Here is a 21,500-nt window from a genome sequence, read left to right as displayed (position 1 = left end):
TAGAGCATGCTGAGATAACATGAGCTGAGTCACCACAATAAAAGCACAACCCATTTTGCCGTCTATAATTTTGCCGTTCACTTCTGGTCAGAATTCTATCACATTGCATAGACTCAGGTGTCTGTTCAGAAGACACCGCCAAATGGTGCGCAGGTTTGCGCTCCCGCAAACGCCGATCAATCTGAATGGCCAGAGTCATTGACTCATTCAGACCTGCAGGCGTAGGGAACCCCACCATGACATTCTTAATGGCTTCAGAAAGACCCTTTCTGAAATTTGCAGCCAGGGCACACTCATTCCATTGAGTAAGCACCGACCATTTCCGAAATTTCTGGCAATACACCTCTGCTTCATCTTGCCCCTGAGAGAGGGCCATCAAAGCTTTTTCAGCCTGGTTCTCAAGATTAGGTTCCTCATAGAGCAATCCAAGGGCCAGAAAAAACGCATCCACACTGAGCAATGCAGGATTCCCTGGCGCCAATGCGAAGGCCCAATCTTGAGGGTCACCGCGCAAGAAAGAAATAATAATCTTAACTTGCTGAACGGAATCACCAGAGGAACGAGGTTTCAAAGAAAGAAACAATTTACAATTGTTCTTAAAATTCAGGAACCTAGATCTATCTCCAGAAAACAACTCCGGAATAGGTATTCTAGGCTCTGACATAGGACTGTGAACAACAAAATCCTGAATACTTTGTACTCTTGCAGCAAGATGATCTACACTGGAGGCCAAACTCTGGATATCCATGACAGCAGCTGAACTCAGAGCCACACCAAGATTAAGAGGAGGAAAGAAGCTAGACACACAGCAGCTAGACACCCGGCAGCAAAAAAAAAAAAAAAATCCTCAAGGCTTCTCTTCTCCTGCTTCTGCCATGCAATTAACACTTTATGAGTCCGGCTGTACTGTTATGATCCTAGTGGCAAGGATCGCAAGTTTGACTAGCTAAGTAACTAAACCGACGACCAGCTCTGGAGAAATGGTATCTGGATTGACCGCAACCTGATCCTATCCGCAAACAACTATAGGCAGCCGTGGAACATTACCTGAAAATACTAGACGTCTCTTCACGGCCTGAGAAACTACCTATTCCTAGAGGGAAAGTAAAGTCCTTACTTGCCTCAGAGAAATGACCCCAAAGATATAGAAAAGCCCCCCACAAATATTAACGGTGAGTTAAGGGGAAAGCACAAACGCAGAGATGAAATAGATTTAGCAAATGAGGCCCGCTAACACTAGATAGCAGAAAATAGGAAGGGAGCTGTGCGGTCAATAGAAAACCCTAAGCAAAATATCCACGCAGAGATTGCTCGAGCCCCCGCACCAACTAATGGTGCGGGGGAAGCAACTCCGTACCCCAGAGCTTACCAGCAGCAAGAACTCACATATTAGCAAGCTGGACTAACTCATTATATACTGAAATCATATTGCAGACTGATGAGCAAAAAATAATCAAACAGAAACTTAGCTTCTCAGAAGAGACTGAAAATGAAGATAATCAGGGGAGATCAGAATAGCACTGAATACATCGACAGCCGGCAACAAGTGGAGGTGAAGCAGAGCTAAATAGGAAACTCCCTAGTGCATAACGAGGCAGCTGATTCAGCCACAGATCTGCAGGATAACAAACAAAGCCACCAGGGGGAGCCCAAAAACAAAACTCACACAATACCACCTGTGACCACAAGAGGGAGCCCGAAAACAGAGTTCACAACACCTCCCTGCAGGACCCGGATGCAGCCCTGCGGCCATATTGGATCCGGGGCCTGCAGGGAGAAGAAGGTAGGAGACCCTCGGAGCAATGCGATCACATCGCGCTGCTCCGAGGGTCTCAGGGAAGCATGCAGGGAGCCCCCTCCCTGCGTGATGCTTCCCTATACCGCCGGAACACTGCGATCATGTTTGATCGCAGTGTGCCATGGGTTAATGTGCCAGGGGCGGTCCATGACCGCTCCTGGCACATAGTGTTGGATTTCAGCTGCGATAGTCAGCTGACACCCGGCTGCGATCGGCCGCGCTCCCCCCGTGAGCTCGGCTGATCGCACTGGACGTACTATTCCGTCCTTGGGAAGTAGGGCCCTCCCCACATGGACGGAATAGTACGTCCAATGGTAGAAAGGGGTTAATTATTTAACCCCTTAATGACCAATAATACGCCTTTTTACTGACCTGCAATATAAGAGACTACCATGCCCTGACGGGTGACAATCATTCAGCTGTCAGCTGTACACTGCAGCGCCCCAGGGTCCTGGTCGTTGCAGTAATGTCATTCTTCCACCAGGGGGAGTGATGTTACGTCTGAAGGCAATAAAGGAGATCTCTTTACCAGGTATCACAAACCATGCAACACACTTCACTCTCCAGTCCACCAGGGAGAGCTATGCTCCTATTTATTAGGGCACTCTTCACAATTAGGTCAAACTGGTGGCCTGGATAGGAAGTTATGCAGATGCTGTCTGAGCTTCTCTCAGGCAGTTCCTGTCAGGCAGACAGAGAGGAAGGAGGAACATCGAATAGCTGCGGACAGAGTTGGTCCCTGACAGGGGTGGGATCATGTCAGAGGCCTTGATAGAAAGCCACGGAGCTGCGCCTGCCCCACGTGCGGCAGCATCCTAAGAAAGAGACACGAACAGCGAACTGTATTGTAGAGGGTGAGAAACGAAGTCATAGCAAAAGGAGAGGAAACCAGAAGGCATTCTGTCCTGCAAAGGCTGCCTCCTTCTGAGGTGCAGGATCCGGTAGCCGGAACACTGAGGGAGCAACAGTCTCTATGCCTTGCTCCAGAGACCGGCAGGACAGCTAATTCCAAGTTACTGGTCTGCCCTATACCCAGGAGGCACGGTGGCAACTTGTGGGGGCCGGGGCATGCTAGAGTCCCTGTAAAAAGCCTCAGGTCATCAGTCATATGGGTTTGTCCTATCCTTACCATCAGGGGGACAGAGAAAGAGACATAACATCTAGAACATCTACAACGGTTGTGAGGACCTTGTGAGAGGCTCAGCAGTAAGGTACTACAACACCCAGGTGCTAGAGGAAGGCTACTGATTTCCACCTGGATAAGGGGACTCTGGATTTGCCTTCAGACCAGCCGGACTCTGCCTGCCCTGTGATCTGGTGCTCTGGACTGTGGATGCTGGATCCTTCAGTAAAAAAGGTAAAGAGACTGCAGCCTTGTGTCCTCGTTCTTCACTGCGCCTTTCACCATCAACCATCTACACACTGGGAAGCCCTGGGGACACACTTCACCTGTGGGAAGGTACACCATCTAGCTGCCATAGCATCACCCCAGCGGACCCCTTACAGCAGCATTGGTCACCCTGACCGAATACTACAGGTGGTGTCACGAACACTTTCCCTTTAAAGACCTTTCCCCATTTTTCAACGGACATCCCTAGGGCCACGGACCGAGTCAGCCACCGTGACATCCCCCTTGAGAATCGAAGGACCGGTACCGAGTCCCCCACTGCCCTACACGGTGGCGATCCATACACTATAGCTAACAACTTGCTGCATCAGCCACAATCAGTGTTGGCACTGACCATGGCTGTTTAACCTGTTAGATGCTGCTGTAATTAGTGACTACGGCATCTAAATGGTTAATAGAGTGTATGGGCTTCCTCTTTAACCCCATTGGCATTCTGATATCATGATTATGCTGTCCTGATGTTTGTGATGACAATTCATGGCCAAATAATGGCTTTAGCGTCTGCAGGCGATAGCGGCCTGTAAAAGATGTCAACAATACTTGGATGGTAAAAATAAACTTTTTCATGTCATGCCAATGTGCATTAATTCCTGAAAAGCACCTGAAGGGTTAATGAAAAAACTTGAAACAATTTTAAAAACGTTGAGGGGTGTGATTTTTAAAATGGTAACACTTTTAGGAGTTTCCAATATATGGAATCCCCCAAGTCACCTTCGAAAATGCTAACAAAATAAAACAACATTTTACAAATGGTGCTGATGTAAAGCAGACATGAGGGAAATGTTATTTATTAAGCTGGAGTCACACTCAGGCTGGAGTCACACATGGCGTAAGACAATACGCCACGTATTATACGTCCGTACTACGGCCGTAATACGGAGAAATGTTCCCAAAATATTGATCCGTAGTCAGGGTGTGTCAGCGTATTTTGCGCATGGCATCCTCCGTATGTAATCCGTATGGCATCCGTACTGTGAGATTTTCGCGCAGGCTTGCAAAACCGACATCTAATGGATTTATGTGCTCAAATGTTAGGGAAAACATATATACAGTATATATATATATATATATATATATATATATATATATATATATATATATATATATATATATATGTCATTGAGACACATATATATGTTCTGTATTTAGATTTCATTCAGCGCGATATCTGGGAACAGCCGGTAATTCAATTGCCGGCTTCTCATTTCTCCTGCACAAACCCGACAGGATATGAGACATGGTTTACATACAGTAACCATCTCATATCCCCTTTTTTTTGCATATTCCACACTACTAACGTTAGTAGTGTGTATGTGCAAAATTTCAGCGCTGTAGCTGCTGAAATAAAGGGTTAAATGGCGGAAAAATTTGGCGTGGGCTCCCGCGCAATTTTCTCCGCCAGAGCGGTAAAGCCAGTGACTGAGGGCAGATATTAATAGCCAGGAGAGGGTCCATGGTTATTGGCCCCCCCCTGGCTACAAACATCTGCCCCCAGCCACCCCAGAAAAGGCACATCTGGAAGATGCGCCTATTCTGGCACTTGGCCACTCTCTTCCCACTCCCTGTAGCGGTGGGCTATGGGGTAATGAAGGGTTAATGCCACCTTGCTATTGTAAGGTGACATTAAGCCAGATTAATAATGGAGAGGCGTCAATTATGACACCTATCCATTATTAATACAATTGTTGGAAAGTGTTAAAAAACACACACACACATGATTAAAAAGGATTTTAATGAAATAAACACAGCGGTTGTTGTAATAATTTATTGTTCTCGCAATCCATTTCCAGGCCCTCGCTTGGCAAAATAATAAACACACAAGATACATACCTTCTGATGTCAGATCACGTCCCACAAAGTAATCCATCTGAAGGGGTTAACTAATATTACAGGCACGAGCTGCGATAAACCACTCGCTCGTGCCTGTAATCCCCGGGTGCTGAAAGGAAAGCAGTGATCTGTACTTACATTGAGTCGCGGTGATGCGCCCCCTGGTGGATGTTCTCATGAACTGCAGCCTGGGAACTTTTTCCCACGCTCCAGGTCATATGAGGACATCCACCAGGGGGCGCATCACCGCGACTGAAGGAAATGTAGGTCAATGACCTACATTTCATTCATTCGCTAGGGAATTACAAGCACGGAGCACAGCTGCATTTAGCAGGGCTCCTGCCTGTAATATTAGTTAACCCCTTCAGATGGATTACTTCGTGGGACGAGACGGTTCACCAGAAGGTATGTATCTTGTGCGTTTATTATTTTTCCAAGCGAGGGTGTTCCTGATGGATTGCGAGAACAATAAATTATTACAACAACCGCTGTGTTTATTTCATTAAACTACTTTTAAATCATGTGTGTGTGTGTTTTTTAACCCTTTCATACAATTGGATTAATAATGGATAGGTGTCATAATTGACGCCTCTCCATTATTAATCTGGCTTAATGTCACCTTACAATAGCAAGGTGGCATTAACCCTTCATTACCCCATATCCCACCGCTACAGGGAGTGGGAAGAGAGTGGCCAAGTGCCAGAATAGGCGCATCTTACAGATGTGCCTTTTCTGGGGTGGCTGGGGGCAGATGTTTGTAGCCAGGGGGGGGCCAATAACCATGGACCCTCTCTAGGCTATTAATATCTGCCCTCAGTCACTGGCTTTACCGCTCTGGCGGAGAAAATTGCGCGGGAGCCCACGCCAATTTTTTCCGCCATTTAACCCTTTATTTCAGCAGCTACAGCGCTGAAATTTTGCACATACACACTACTAACATTAGTAGTGTGGAATATGCAAAAAAAAAGGGGATATGAGATGGTTTACTGTATGTAAACCATGTCTCATATCCTGTCGGGTTTGTGCAGGAGAAATGAAAAGCCGGCAATTGAATTACCGACTTTTCACTAACACCGCTGCGTATTTCTCGCAAGTCACACTGCTGGTCCGTGTGGAATCCGTATTTTTCTCGCCCCCATAGACTTTCATTGGCGTATTATTTGCGCAATACGCTGACAAACGCAGCATGCTGCGATTTTGTACGGCCGTAGAACGCCGTATAATACTGAACCGTAATATACGGCTAATAGGAGCAGCCCCATTGAGAAGCATTGTGCCGTATGTAATGCGAGTTTTACGTACGTAGTTTTTGCGCTCTTACGTACGTAAAACACGCATGTGTGACCCCAGCCTCAATGTATGAAAAATTGGTCCGAGTCCCCCTGCCTAGAGTCGCACCAGTGTAATGCAAGTGTCATGAGAGTACAATCCGATTTTTCACAACTAGCATCTGATTTACATCCGAATGCAGTACAATTTTAACATGAGCTTTTACATAGAGCAATTCTCTCTGTCATTTATACATTGTTTTCAAAGGAAATATTCTTCAAGATATTGTGACAGAGTCACTGGTGAAGTGATGGAGGGGAGATACTTGTCACTGCGCATGATTGCGTCAGTGATGTGAAACCAGATTAGTTTCCTCCAGCACTGCGTGTTGGGATGGTATATATAAAATTATATAATGGGCTGGTTTTAGTTTCACTCCAAGAGCGGGAGGGAGAATGTCCACATATCTCCTCCTGAAAAACTGCCAGGAGTTGTGTGATGTCAGAATTATGTGATCAGTCACATGATAAAGGAGTCACAAGGTCAGGGCTTAAATGGCTGACAAGCAGAACTTTCAGGCCATGTGCACACGTTCAGTATTTTTCGCGTTTTTTCGCTATAAAAACGTGATAAAAATGTGAAAAAAACGCAAACATATGCCTCCTATTATTTACAGTGTATTCCGCATTTTTTGTGCAAATGTAGCCTTTTTTTCCGCGAAAAAATCACATTGCGGAAAAAAAAGCAACATGTTCATTAAAATGCGGAATTGCGGGGATTCCGCACATCTAGGAGTGCATTGATCTGCTTACTTCCCGCACGGGGCTGTGCACACCATGCGGGAAGTAAGCAGATTATGTGCGGTTGGTACCCAGGGTGGAGGAGAGGAGACTCTCCTCCATGGACTGGGCACCATATAATTGGTAAAAAAAAAAAAAGAATTAAAATAAAAAATAGTCCTATACTCGCCCTCTGATGGCCCCCGAAGTGTTCCCGCCTCTCCGGTGCATGCTCTCTCTTCCGTTCCTATAGATGGTGTGGTTCAGGACCTGTGATGACGTCACTGTCTTGTGATTGGTCACGTGACCACTCACGCGACCAATCACAAGCCGCAACGTCATCGAAGGTCCTGAACCACACCGGCATCTATAGGAAAGGACGCCACTGAGGAGATTGGCTGTCTGCAGAGGGTGAGTATAACCATTTTTTTATTTTCTTTATTATTTTTAAACATTCTATCTTTTACTATAGATGCTGCATAGGCAGCATATATAGTAAAAAGTTGGTCACACTTGTCAAACACTATGTTTGACAAGTGTGACCATCCTGTCTGTCAGTTTTCCAAGCGATGCTACAGATCGCTTGGAAAACTTTAGCATTCTGCAAGCTAATTACGCTTGCAGAATGCTAAAAAAAAACGCGAAAAAAACGGAAAAAAAAGCAAAAAAAAAATGCGGATTTCTTGCAGAAAATTTCCGGTTTTCTTCAGGAAATTTCTGCAAGAAATCCGGACGTGTGCACATACCCTCAGTGTTCAGTGGTTCCTGGAGAGATAGGACTCCAGGGAGTTGTGTGCCCTAACTGAACCATGCACATTGCTGTGTGTTAGCGGTCTGATCCCGCTAGGAAAAAGGACTGTGTTCTCTTTCTTTTGTTTCTTTGTTTTGCTGTTTTGCCCGGAGGGCTGTGTTTACTTTTAAGCTTGGTTTATGCTGCTACAATAAACCAAGCACTTTCTTGAAGAGACGGTGTTCCAGAGATACCTCTGTGTCCAACTGAGTGAGGCGCTCTACCCCAGGTGGTGTTAGAAGTGAGGGCAGTTTCCCTGCAAACACGTGTGACGGCCACAAGCCAGCGTAGATGTCAGGCAAGATGGAGGACCTACTCAAACATTTGTTACAAGCCCAGCAGCAACAACAGCTACAACAACAGCAATTACAGCAGCAGCAGATGGCGCAGCAAGAGACCTGTAAGTTGCTTATACAACAAATGCAGCAGCAGCATCAGCAACACCAGCAGCAGATTGACTTGCTGGCAGAGGTGGTTTGTTGAAGGTCGGCAACCCCTCCCCCAAGTTCAAGTGACGACATGTACGTCCGGAAGACAGTTAGACGATCCATGCAAAAAATGACCCTGGGGGATGATGTGGAGGCTTTTTTGACTGTGTTCGAGTGGGTAGTGGAGCGTGAGAAGGTGCCGCCAGAGCAGTGGGCAGAGGTGCTGGCCCCCTATTTGACTGGTGAGCCCCAGAAGGCCTATTATGATTTGGCATTACAGGATGTGCAGGAGTTTGCCAAGTTAAAGACTGAAATTTTAACACACGCAGGAGTGACTATGTCAGTCAGAGCACAAAGGGTTCAGCACTGGGCGTACTGTGGGGACAAACTGCCTCGATTCCAAATGTTCGACCTACTACATCTGGTGCAAAAATGCAGCTGGAATCCCCTTACCCCAGCCCAGATGGTCGATCGTGTTGTCATGGACCGGTTTGTGCATTCCCTTCCTAGGCCGGTGCAGACCTGGGTTGTCCAGGGAGATCCCCAAAATGCAGATGACCTGGTGGGCCTAGTGGTATGGTTCCAGGTGGTTGAGAGGTCCATAAGAAAGCCAGGATGAGGTATATCCTCATACTGGGGTATCCAGCAAGAACCCGAGCCCCAAAAGAGGGGTAGTAAAGCCACCACTGGGGGAAGTCCCAGATCCCAAGGGGTCACTGAGGGGTTGTCAAAGGTCACGGGTAAAGACTTGCTTTGCTGGAGGTGTCGCAGTCCTGGACATATAGCTGCCCACTGCCCCTTGTCTTCCGCAGAGATGGACTGTAGCTTGGGAAGGTGCTGCTCCTACTATGCCTATCCTGCCTGCAGTGTAGACTGTCAGCCCGGTGAGGGGCCGCATGCATGTCCCATGTCAGTAAATGGGGTGCTGGTGACAGGATTCTTAGACTCAGGGAGTTTGGTGACCCTGGTAAGGGCCACATTACCCCATCAGTTAAACCCAGGGAAACAAATGGGGGGTATGCCAAGGACTATCCTGTCGCCAGAGTGTCAGTTAAAACAAACTGGGGTACGGCATTCCATGAGGTCGAGGTGGCCAAAGGTTTGCTGCACCCCGTGATAATTGGGAGGGACTTCAGCCTTTTTTGTGACTTGTGGAGAAAGGCGGAGCTGTCAAAGGGTGCAGACAGGAGCCAGCTCAACCCTGTTGAAACCCCACCACAGTCGGGGATGGATGAGTTCCCCTTGTGTGTTCTGGCCAGTGAAGAGGACGAGATGGTTATCAGTGAACCTGAAGTTCCTGATCTGGAGGTTCCTGGCAGGAATTTTGGGACTACACAAATGCAGGACTTGACTTTGAAAAATGTATGGTACATGACTGTGATAAATGTGATTGCCTAAGAGCCAGGGGTCGACACCAGGCTCCCATACTTTGTGGTCAATGGGGAGATGTTGTATCGGGTTACTAAACAGAGAGGGAAGTATTACAGCAGCTGCTAGTCCCGGGACCCTATAGGCGTAGGGTGCTAGACCTGGCCCATCTAGCAACTAGGGGCATCTAGGTGTAGATAAAACCCAAGAATTAGTCCTTCAGAGGTTTTACTGGCCTGGGTGTCACAGGGACATTGTTAATTTCTGCTGCTCCTGCCCTACCTGTCAGCTAACTGCTCCTGTATCCCACTTCCACAGTTCCCTAGTTCCGTTACCCCTAATCAAAGTACTGTTCGACTGGATTGCCATGGACCTGGTTGGGCCATTAGTTAAGTCAGCCAGGGGTCATCAGTAGCGGTACCGCTGAGAAACTCCTCCCCCCAGATTGTAGCATGAGAGCTAGTTCATATTTTCTTCCGGACAGGCCTGCTGAAAGTGATCCTGATGGACCAAGGGACACCGTTTATGTCCAAGGTAATGAGGGAGTTGTGCAAGGCTCTTCAGATAACCCAACTTAGAACATCAGTGTACCATCCGCAGACAGACAGCTGTTATGATCCGGTGACCTTGGAGCCGCATGAGACTTTCTCAGGAGTAGGTGGAACCTATACTGACCGCAAACCCTAAACTGACACTGCAACTAGAAGTAGCCGTGGGGTGAACCTAACAATCCTAGACACCTTGACACAGCCGGAGGACTAAATACCCCTATAGATGGAAATGGGAATCCTATCTTGCCTCAGAGCAGAACCCCAAAGGATAGGCAGCCCCCCACAAATATTGACTGTGAGTATTAGAGGAAAGACACACGCAGGCAGAAAACAGGGTTTAGCAAAAGAGGCCACTCTAGCTAAATAGAAAAAGGATAGGACAGAATGCTAAGCGGTCAGTATTAAAACCCTGAAAATATCCACAGCAGATAATATAAAAATTCCACCATCTAACTAAAGACATGGAACATAAATCTGCATCTCCTGAGAATCCAACTTGACTGGAAAAATCCTGACACAGTCTAAGCTGGACAAGAAAATACAATGAATAGCACTGATCTGTAAAGCACACAGCATGTGTGCTGAAGAAACAAAAACCAGACACTTATCTTTGCTGATTTGGTAGCAGGGCAGGAGGACCAGACTGAGATCCAAAACTTCCAAGAACAATGGACAACTGGCAAGGACTAATGAATCCAGCAACCTTAAATACCCCAGTCAGCACTGCAATCAGCAGGGACACCTGCCCAGGATTGCAAGCCAGGGACAACTGCATTACCACCAACAACCACCGGAGGGAGCCCAAGAGCAGAATTCACAACAGACAGCCTCATTGAGAGGTTCAATAAGACCCTGAAGTCCATGTTGAGGAAGGTTGTGGAGAAGTATGGATGAGATTGGGATTGCCTCTTGCCATACCTACTGTTCTCCATCAGAGAAGTTCCCCAGGCTTCTACAGGGTTCTCACTGTTCGAGTTGTTATATGGACGGCACCCTCACAGACTTCTAGTTGTTGCAAAGGAGACTTGGGAAGCAGAAGTTACACCCCACCGAAGTGTCATCGAGCATGTGGCCCAAATGCAGGATTGAATCGCAAGGGTGATGCACATTGTGAAGGAGAGTCTCCTTCAAGCACAAGAAGCCCAGGCGAGGGTCTACAACCGGGACGCGAGGCTGAGACAGTTTAGCCCTGGGGACCGGGTGCTCGTGTTGATCCCCACAGTGGAGAGTAAATTTCTGGCCAAGTGGCAAGGGCCATACGAAGTGGTCGAGAAGTTGAGTGATGTCAACTATAAGGTCCACCAACGAGGGAGAAGGAAGCCGTACCAAGTGTACCATGTTAACCTGCTAAAGCTGTGGCGAGACAAGGATCCGGTAGAAGCACCGTGCCTAGGAGCCCATCCTGAAGACAAGGTCAAGGTAGTCACAGTGGCAGAGACACTGTCGCCGGCCCAGAAAAAACAGTGCCGTGAGCTGCTTCAGAGGAACCGAGACCTGTTTTCAGAGTTACCAGAATGTATGCAAGTGGTGGAGCATGAGATCCTGACTGAACCACATGTGAAGGTGAACCAAAGGCCATATCAGATTCTTGAAGCTCGCCGTGAGGTGATCTCCCAGGAGGTGAAGAGACTGTTGAGCCTGGGTGTCATCGAGGAGTCAAAGAGCGGCTGGTCCAGCCCTATTGTCCTGGTGCCGAAGCCAAGTGGAGAGCGACGCTTCTAACAATTACAGGAAGCTTAATGAGGTGTCCAAGTTCGACCTGTGTCTGATGCCCCAGGTCGATGAGCTTTCTGAGAGGCTAGGGTCAGCCAGGTACATCACCACCCTGGACCTAATGAAGGGGTACTGGCTAATTCTCTTGTCTCTAAGTGCCAAGTAGAAGATGGCATTATCTACGCCTGATGGGTGATTTCAATATACCAGGATGCCGTTCAGACTACAAGGAGCCCCAGTCACCTTCCAGAGGGCTATGGACTGGATTCTAGGCCCTCACAAGAAGTATGCCACCGCTTATTTAGACAACTTTGTTATTTTCAGCCCAGATTGGGGAAGTCACCTGCCGAAGGTCCAGGCAGTACTTGATGCCCTAAGCAAAGCGGGGTTTATACTATAAACCCGAAGAAGTGCGCCCTCGGGAAACAAGAGGCGAAATACTTGGGCTATATCAATGGAAGAGGTGAGATAAAGACCTTTCTGATGATCTTTTTAATCATAGACCTGAGACAGGGACAAGGGGGCATCCTCTACGTCTGGAGGAAAGAAGGTTTAAGCATAATAACAGATGCAGATTCTTTACTGTAAGAGCAGTGAGACTATGGAACTCTCTGCCGTATGATGTTGTAATGAGTGATTCATTAGTTAAATTTAAGAGGGGACTTGATACCTTTCTGGAAAAGTATAATGTTACAGGGTATATACACTAGATTCCTTGATAAGGCGTTGATCCAGGGAACTATTCTGATTGCCGTATGTGGAGTCGGGAAGGAATTTTTTTCCCCATGGTGGAGTTACTCTTTGCCACATGGGTTTTTTTTGCCTTCCTCTGGATCAACATGTTAGGGCATGTTAGGTTAGGCTATGGGTTGAACTAGATGGACTTACAGTCTTCCTTCAACCTTAATAACTATGTAACTATGTAACTATGTAAGATAAAGCCGCAAGTAGACAAAGTGGGGGTGATCCAGCAGTGGCCACAGCCGGTCTCCAAAAAGCACGTCAGGACGTTCCTCAGAATTGTGGGATATTATCGTCCATTATTCCGAACTTTGCCATGATAGCTACCCCCCTGACTAATCTTCTCAAGGGCACAAAGTTGACGATGGTCAAATGGTCCTCTGAAGCAGAGATGGCACTTCAGGAGTTGAAGCTCGTCCTGTGTCGACAGCCAGTCTTTGTCGCACCTGACTTCACAAAGGAGTTTGTGCTCCAGACGGATGCCTCCAAAGTCGGTTTAGGAGCTGTACTGTCCCAGGTAATAAATGGCAATGAACACCCAGTCCTATACCCGAGTAGGAAACTCTCCTCCTGTGTGAAGAACTATGCCATTGTGGAGAAGGAGTGCTTGGCCATCAATTGGGCAATCGACACACTGAGGTACTACCTGTTAGGCAGAAAGTTCAGGCTAATATCTGGTCATGCACCCCTGTGATGGATGAGGCAAAAGAAGGGGAAGAATGCCCGTGTAACTAGGTGGTTTCTGGTGCTCCAGGACTTCACTTTCCATGTGGAGCACAGGCCAGGGAGGTTGCATGGGAACACAGATGCCCTGGTTAGGGAGTGAAGGTGCCAAAACCCCCGGCTTTGGGCAGAGGGGGGGAATATGTGACAGAGTCACTGGTGACGTGAAGGACAGGAGATAAGTGTCACTGCACATGATCGCGTCAGTGATGTGAAACCAGATTAGTTTCCCCCAGCGCTGCATGTTGGGACGGTATATATAAAATTGTATAATGGGCTAGTTTTAGTGGACATTCATAGAGCTGGAGGAAGAATGTCCAAGAATCTCCTCCTGAAAAACTGCCAGGAGCTGTGTGATGTCAGAACCATGTGATCAGTCACATGATGAAGGAGTCACAAGGCCAGGGCTTAAATGGCTGACTGGCAGAGCTTTCAGTGTTCAGTGGTTCCTGGAGAGATAGGACTCCAGGGAGTTGTGTGCCCTAACTGAACCATGCACATTGCTGTGTGTCAGTGGTCTGATCCCGCTAGGAAAAAGGACAGTGCTCTTTCTTTTGTTTCTTTGTTTTTCTGTTTTGCCTGGAGGGCTGTGTTTACTTGCAAGCTTGGTTTATGCTGCTACAATAAACCAAGCACTTTCTTAAAGAGACGGTGTTCCAGAGATACCTCTGTGTCCAGCTGAGTGAGGCGCCCTACCACTATATATATATATATATATATATATATATATATATATATATATATATATATTAGATAGAATAAAAGCTAGCAATACATGTGCCGCGTACAGTAAAAGTGACAGGTTAGAATAGAATAAATAGAATAGATATATACACATAGAATACATAGATATATAGATGTCAGTTACACACACATATATATGTATATGTATTACATAGATAGATAGAAGGAAAGCCGGTAATTCATCTTATTTGTTCTGTAAAATAACTTCAGGTGCCAACAGGATAGAATAAATGGATTACATACAGTAAATACGGATAGAATAGGTAGATATTCAGATGTCAGTGACAAATAGAATTAGTACAGTGTGTGTGCAGCTTTCTGTACATGTATTTAATTAATAAAATGTAATTTTTCTGAAAAAAAAATGGCGTGGGCTCCTGCCTAATTTTCGCAACTAGCAGAGGGAATTGATACTGCAGAGCCAATGATACTGGCCCCTCCCAGGCTAAAAACATCAGCTCTCAGCCACCCCAGGAAAGGTGCATCTCTAAGAAGCGCCAATTCTGGCACTTAGCTTCGCTCTTCCCACTTGGTCTGTAGCGATGGCAAGTGAAGTGATAGTTGGGGGAGTTGATGTCACCTTTGTATTGTCAGGTGACATCAAGCCCCGATGTTAGTAATGGAGAGGCATCAATAAGACACCCCCATTACTAACCCCAGAGTCACATTGTATGAACATACAGACACCCAAAATAAAGTCCTTTAATTAAAAGAATGACATAGACTCCTTTAATAAATCTTAATTAAACCATACTTACGACATTGCCCATTCCATCGACGCCCCCATCATCTGCAAAAAAGTTAAAAAAACAAACAAAAATATTCCTCAGCTTTGCGCAGAGATGCTGCTAATCCCTTTATCCCACGACGGGTCTAGCTCTGCTACATCTAGATGGCAGGATGCATGGTTGTATGATGCGACCATACAGCCTGTCATCCAGCAGAAACACTGAGTACCGTGTGCTCAATGTCTCCCTGTGAACTCCTATTCTATCTAACAGCACCAGCGTGAGCGTGAGAAAGTTCTCCAGGGTCATTACTATCAATAATCTGAACAACTTTTCACATTACACCTTTGTACTCTATATTCATACACTTACAATAGTGATAATACATATCGTTCTTTCCAAATTTACCTTGCCAGCGATACATATGCTGCTAAAATGTAGTTTTTCATAAAACATTTAAGCATCTGTTTCTAAGTGCAATTTTCTATGAATAAATTAAGCCACCCCACGAGCCACAGTGACACATAGGAATAATAATAAGGCTACTTTCACACTAGCGTTAACTGCATTACGTCGCAAATCCGTTTTTTTGCCGAAAAAACGGATGCGTCAAAAAAGTGAAAAACGTATGCAACGCATACAGCATTTCGACGGATCCGTCGCAAATCCGTTAAACGTTTCCGTCGAAAATACTGGATGCGTTGCATACGTTGCATCCGTTTTTACCATCCGTTGCATCCGTTTTTACGACTGATCCGTTTTTAAAAGGGAGGCTCCCAAATTTGATTGGCTACTGGAAAATATGGAAAACTATATAGTTACTGTTTTTACAGCCCATCTTTGAGGGTTTTAGTTTTGTGGCAGCGATGGAAGGTGTTCTTGTGAGCATTGCTAGTTTGGTTACCGACATTATCTTTGAGACGAATCGCCTGGATATCATAGTGCGGGAGAAGGAGGCGGCAGCGGAAAAACGGAGGATGCTTCTGCAGCAACGGAGACGGAGGCGACTCTGGATACATCCGATTAATGAACTACGGATGATGATAAAGGGATCCAAACCCTAACCCTACCCCTAACCTCACCCCTAACCGTTTAATGAACATTTTCTGACAGTCATAGTGCCACGTATTTCAGTGCCATGTATTTCAGTGCCACGTATTTAAGTGTCACGTATTTAAGTGTCACGTATATAAGTGTCACGTATATAAGTGCCACGTATTTCAGTGCCACGTATATAAGTGCCATGTATATAAGTGCCACGTATAACCACGTAGTTATAGTATTTATAGTACGTGGCACTGAAATACGTGGCACTTATATACGTGGCACTTAAATACGTGGCTGGCTGGGGTCTTGTGGCTGGCAGTCTTCTCTCTGGGTCTTGCTGGCATATGTGGGGTTGAAGGCCCAGGCCAGGTTTATATAGATTTGGGGGTGTCTGGCCAATTGGCAACAAAATCCAGCTTCTGAGCATGCTCAGTGCAAAAAAACGTATTGCAGCGCTGCATTGCGTCGTACGACGTGTCCCGACGCATCCGTCGCTCATAGGCTTCCATTGTAGCCAACGACGTATGCCACAGGATGCGTCGCGACACGTTTTTTAGGCGGAGACAAAAAACGTTACAAGCAACGTTTTTTGCCGACGACGTGTGGCCAAATTTCGACGCATCCGTCGTAAAACGGACACGACGTATGCCAATCCGTCGCAATACGTCGCCAATACAAGTCTATGGGGAAAAAACGCATCCAGCAAAAACTTTTGCTGGATGCGTTTTTTCTGAAAAAAGACATTTTGAGACGTAATGCAGTTAACGCTAGTGTGAAAGTAGCCTAAGTACAAAAATTAAAGTATGAGTGCTGATTCCATTGTTCTGGAGTATCAGTATTTGTGGATTATTTGCCTGTCCCATCCATGAAATTGCACTTTTCAAGCCTGCCTACACTTGTTTTTAATGTACGGTGCTAATACAAATGTAATTTTCTTAGTGCTTAATGACATGTGACAAGGACAGCATTAATACATTAAATATCTGCAGGGTTTTCTAGCTCCCAGTTGAATTTGTTGGCGTGAAATCCTGCGGAAGGGTCACACACTTCAAGTTCATAATAAATGACAGGAAGATACTTTTTAATCATGAAAAGCCAGGATGTCACCAGTGGCGAGTGCCAGCTAAAGAACGAGCCATGGCTTTTATCGCAGAATACTCTTTTGAAGCAATGATGGCTATTAATTATTTTTTTTTAACTTATCATCTGATCAGTAAAGCTGGAGTTACCTATTGCTTATATTATGTAACTACAAATTAGTGCACCAAAATAATTGATTAAAATGATAGTGCAGTAACCTGCCACCCTATTCTCCCATTACCCATCCCAAAAAATCCAAAGCACTGCTCTGTTACACTTGATCGCTGCCATAACTGATGGATGAAAAGTCTGGGTTTGGAGAATGACAGATGATAGTTACCTGCCTGACTGCATTATGCCAACTGTAAAGTTTGGTGGAAAAGGGATAATGGTATGAAGTTGATGCTCAGGGATCAACCTAATCTTAATCCTTTAGTGTACCAAGACATTGTGAACAATTTTAGCTTTCAACTTTGTGGGAACAGTAGTGGGAAGGCCCTTCTCTGTTCCCCATGACTGTTCCCAGTACACAAAGCAGGTTCCATAAAGGCATGGCTAGGGGAGTTTGGTGTAGACGAGCTTGACCGGGGCATACAGAGCGATGATCTCAACCTCATCAAACACAGCACTTATATACACAATATTCATCAAGAGGCCTCTTAATGAATATGGCCAGAAATGTTACTAGAGTCAGGGACTGGAATACATGTTTGTTGTAATTTATGGTACTTTATGCCCCATCCCAGATACTCCCAGTTTTCTAAAAGGTGATGGTGCTGGCTAGGAGTGATGTTAAAATATCAGAAGTCACAACATTTCCACACAAATTCAAATTGTGCTATTTTTTCCATCAATTTAAAGATGTCTTACTCCAGAATTTTGGCAAAAACATCTTGAAGAATAGGGACCTTTGTTGCTAAAACTCCTTTAAAGCGGAAAGTACAGTCCAATGGCTCATTAGTCATAGAACAGCACTAAAGAAGTGCATTATGGTAAATCCAATACTGACCTGAGTGTGGGTCCATTCTTCATCATTGATGATACATGCTGAGTTTGATACAAACTTTCTACATTTCCAGCAACGTAAAAGAACTGCTGTGTTGGTGTAGCTCATTTTCCTACTTTATATACTCTGCAAAGCAAACAAAAATGCAAATACAATCAATATCCAGGATTAACACTGGAGAAAACTCATTATAAATACCAATAAGACAATTCTCAAAGATCTTCATCTCTTCATCAGAATGGAGAGGAGATTGAGGAGCATCTCTAACTCTGGAGGACTTGTCCAGTCCTGTATTGCGCAGACAACACATTGATTTCAGTGAGCTCTACATAATATCCTATTTTCAAAGTGTTGATGCTGTAAGATAACTGGCCACGCACTGATTTTACAGCTGGCTTCCCTCTCTTCACCTTCGGACGAATCAAACATCGAGAGGAAGTGAGTGGCGAGCAACAGCTCTGACTTCCTTTTTATGTCTGATTCGTCCCAAAATGGGGAGAGTGAAGCCAGCGTTGATTGGCTGCATGTTTGTTTTTTTTTCACTTGTATTACATAATCTACATGTATGTATGCTTACAAAAGTGTTCATGTGATTTTCATAGGCTGTGAACAAGGTCAACTGGACCAAAACGTTGGCCCTGCACAGACCTGCTGATGTGAAAGAAATCTTCATTTAATCACTTAAAGCGAACGTGTCAGCAGGATTTTGCTAAGTAAACTAAAGGCATTTTCAGGTTGGTGCTTTCATACTGATTAAAATGATACCTAGTGTGAAGAAATCCGTCTTGTGGTTCTTGTGTAATCAGTGTTATAAGTTTTTAGTTAATTATATTCCTATGCTCCAGGGCAGGACTGTAGGCGGAGTCTTATCTTTATGCTCTAAGTCAGAGAAACCAAGGAAAGACCGGCCCACAGGCCGCCCCGAAGCACAAACATGTTCCTCGTTATAGAGACAGAGAGTAAGACAGACTGTTTGTGCTTCGGGGCGGCCTGTGGGCCGGTCTTTCCTTGGTTTCTTTGGCTTAGAGCAGGAATATAAGACTCTGCTTACAGTCCCTCCCCGCAGTACGAGCATCTCATTAACGGAAAACTTCTAACACTGATTACACAAGAAACACAAGACAGATTTCTTCACCTCAGGTATCATTTTATTCAGTGTAAAAACGTCAATATGACAATGCCTGTAGTTTACTTAGCAAAATCCTGCTGACAGGTTCTCTTTAAAGGAAGTGTCATGGGGCTTTCTTCATTATAACTGGATGCACTCTTCCATTGAGTTCCAGCTACTTTGGCACTGTTAGAGGGTGACTGTGTCATTCTTGTCTGGGTTTCTGAGGCCAATGCTGTTTTGGGATATAATATTGAATAATCATGGCACCTATGGAAGGTACACTCAACAGGGTAAAGTAGTATCAGGTAAGAGGCATCTGTGGCAGGTATATAAGGCACATAGACTTGGCGGCAGACTAAGACCTTGTCACTTGGAGATTCCCTTTAGTAAGCCTGTTTACACTTCATTTTCCATATCGTAGAGCACAAGATTTTGTCTTGAAAAAGAGGAAAAGTAGAAGGCTGTGTTCACACTTTATGCTTGAGGTGTGCCCTTGATGTAACCCATCCATGCATCACCTCAATCAGCATGTCGCTGAGAATCCGATGGCATCGCGGGGGCAGTCTGGGCCGTGGCGTGGATGCATCGTGTGAATCTAGTCTTAGGCCAGTTTAACAAGGCTGTTTTTCCTGTATATGAAAAACTGGTCTTTATCATTGTTTTAGATCAGATTTTCAGCAGTGTGTGGTCTGTGTGTCAGCTTTTACCATCTTAAAATTGACCATTTTAAATTAGCATAGTATTTTATTAGATTTTTAACATGCAAAAAAAATAATGACGGAGATTTCTCAGGCTTCACCTAGCAAACATTCAATGAAAAAAGGGCAGCACACAAATGTAGCTAGGGTGCCATCAGAGAGTTGTTAGAGTTTTTCTCCGACTCATAGACTTACATGGGTGAGTTTGATCAGTGATTTGGATCAAAATTGCAAATGTCTTTTTTTTTTGCAAAAGTTACGCAGATTTTATGGGTATGTGTACAAGAAAATTACACTTGTGAAAGGGGCCTTGGGGCATATTCACATGGCCTCAAACTGTAGTGAAGATAAATCTTACATTTTATTCTGCCTTCTGTTGCGACGTTTCGGTCCAGAGACCTTTTTCAAGCTACAGTTTCAGGCGCTGTTTTTTTTATTTATCTGGATATGGAACACGTTCTGGGATGGACTCCCTGGTTTTGACGTGCACCTCTTGGTCTTTAAAGACTTGGACACTTAAGGGTGCGGTTTAACAACGTTTTTTGTTTGGATATCTCAGAAGCAGTCATGGTGGCTGTCAGTTACCAGTATAGCAGAAGAGCATGCAGCACTAGATCTCGCACTCCTGATTCCCATATTCAGGCAGCGTGCAGCGGTGACCTGCGCCCTACAGCTTTCAGATGTTCCAATCTTACAACTTCAAGCAGACTGCTGAGAGTTGCAATTTATGCCGCTGTGACTTGTAGTTTCACAACAGATCTGAAGGTTGCAGATCACGCCAGGCTGCTGCTGGAACAGCCTGAAGGTATTAATATATTAGTATAATGTAAACTATCAGGCTGCAGGGCTTCATACTGCATCTCACCGCCATCTATCTACATGCATATCCCAATATGTCACAACTCTGCAAGTCTCTTGGATTTTCTACAGAATTTTATAAGAAAAAGAAGCACTTTGCCCTGCAGATCAGGTGCCGCAACAATGTATACGTACCTTTTCCTGCAAAGCTGCAGACAGCGGTTTGGAAAACCACAGGAGGACAGACGCATATAGTACACTAATTACGGTAATATCAGATTTCACCTAAGCAGCACAGTCACACACTGCTCTTAGTTTCCTGGTAGGAGAAGGTCACATGATATTTAATCACCCAATAATGGATAAGTAAACATTGCTGTGCCGTGAATGTACCGTATATCTGAGTGTATTGAGGCCTCCCTAAGGACGGAGACAAAACTTTATTTTAACATTACATTTTATACAACCTTCACACTATGCTCTTCAAATCTGAAGAGGAAGGTCTGAAGTATTCGCCCTGCATAGTATAATGACTAGTATTGATCTGAGCAGTACAGCTCTTTACACTCCAAAACAGTGAAATTGCAACACCAACAAGGAAAAGTTGTGGAATTATTAAAAGCACAGATGGATAGACTTAACGGTCTTTGACTCAATCTTAAGCCATGGTGTCTTTTTGGGTGAACAATCTGTAGGATGATCGATCTTGTGCAAGCCTAGATATGTCCACCAGGGTCTCCACAACAGTTATCTTGATAGTATCTAGCCATCTGGTTGCTGGACATCCTTTTTGCCTTGTTCCTTCTTCTTCCGACCTCCTCTAGTGATTGCTCTTTTCATTTCATGTATCCAAAGTAGGAAAGATATAGCTTAGTGATCCTTGACTTGTC

The 21,500-nt window shown here is 45.1% G+C and overlaps 1 protein-coding gene across 2 annotated transcripts in view; it reads right to left on the bottom strand.

Moving 5' to 3' along the window:
* The window catches only part of RNF180 (ring finger protein 180), a 142,584-nt gene extending 121,705 nt beyond the window's left edge, over window positions 1-20,879 (bottom strand). For both annotated transcript variants that reach the window (XM_077286079.1, XM_077286087.1), the window contains exons 1-2: window positions 20,806-20,879; window positions 18,007-18,129 (exon numbers count right to left, since the gene is read on the bottom strand). In XM_077286079.1, the coding sequence (XP_077142194.1) occupies window positions 18,007-18,111 (105 nt within the window). In that variant the 5' untranslated portion in view covers window positions 18,112-18,129; window positions 20,806-20,879. The remainder of the gene's footprint in view (window positions 1-18,006; window positions 18,130-20,805) is intronic.
* Window positions 20,880-21,500: the final 621 nt, after the last annotated feature.

Source organism: Ranitomeya variabilis, chromosome 1 (assembly GCF_051348905.1).
Source record: "Ranitomeya variabilis isolate aRanVar5 chromosome 1, aRanVar5.hap1, whole genome shotgun sequence".
Taxonomy (NCBI): Eukaryota; Metazoa; Chordata; class Amphibia; order Anura; family Dendrobatidae; genus Ranitomeya; species Ranitomeya variabilis.
The sequence above is the reverse complement of the archived record's forward strand: the minus strand, read 5'-3'. Positions and strand labels throughout refer to the sequence as shown.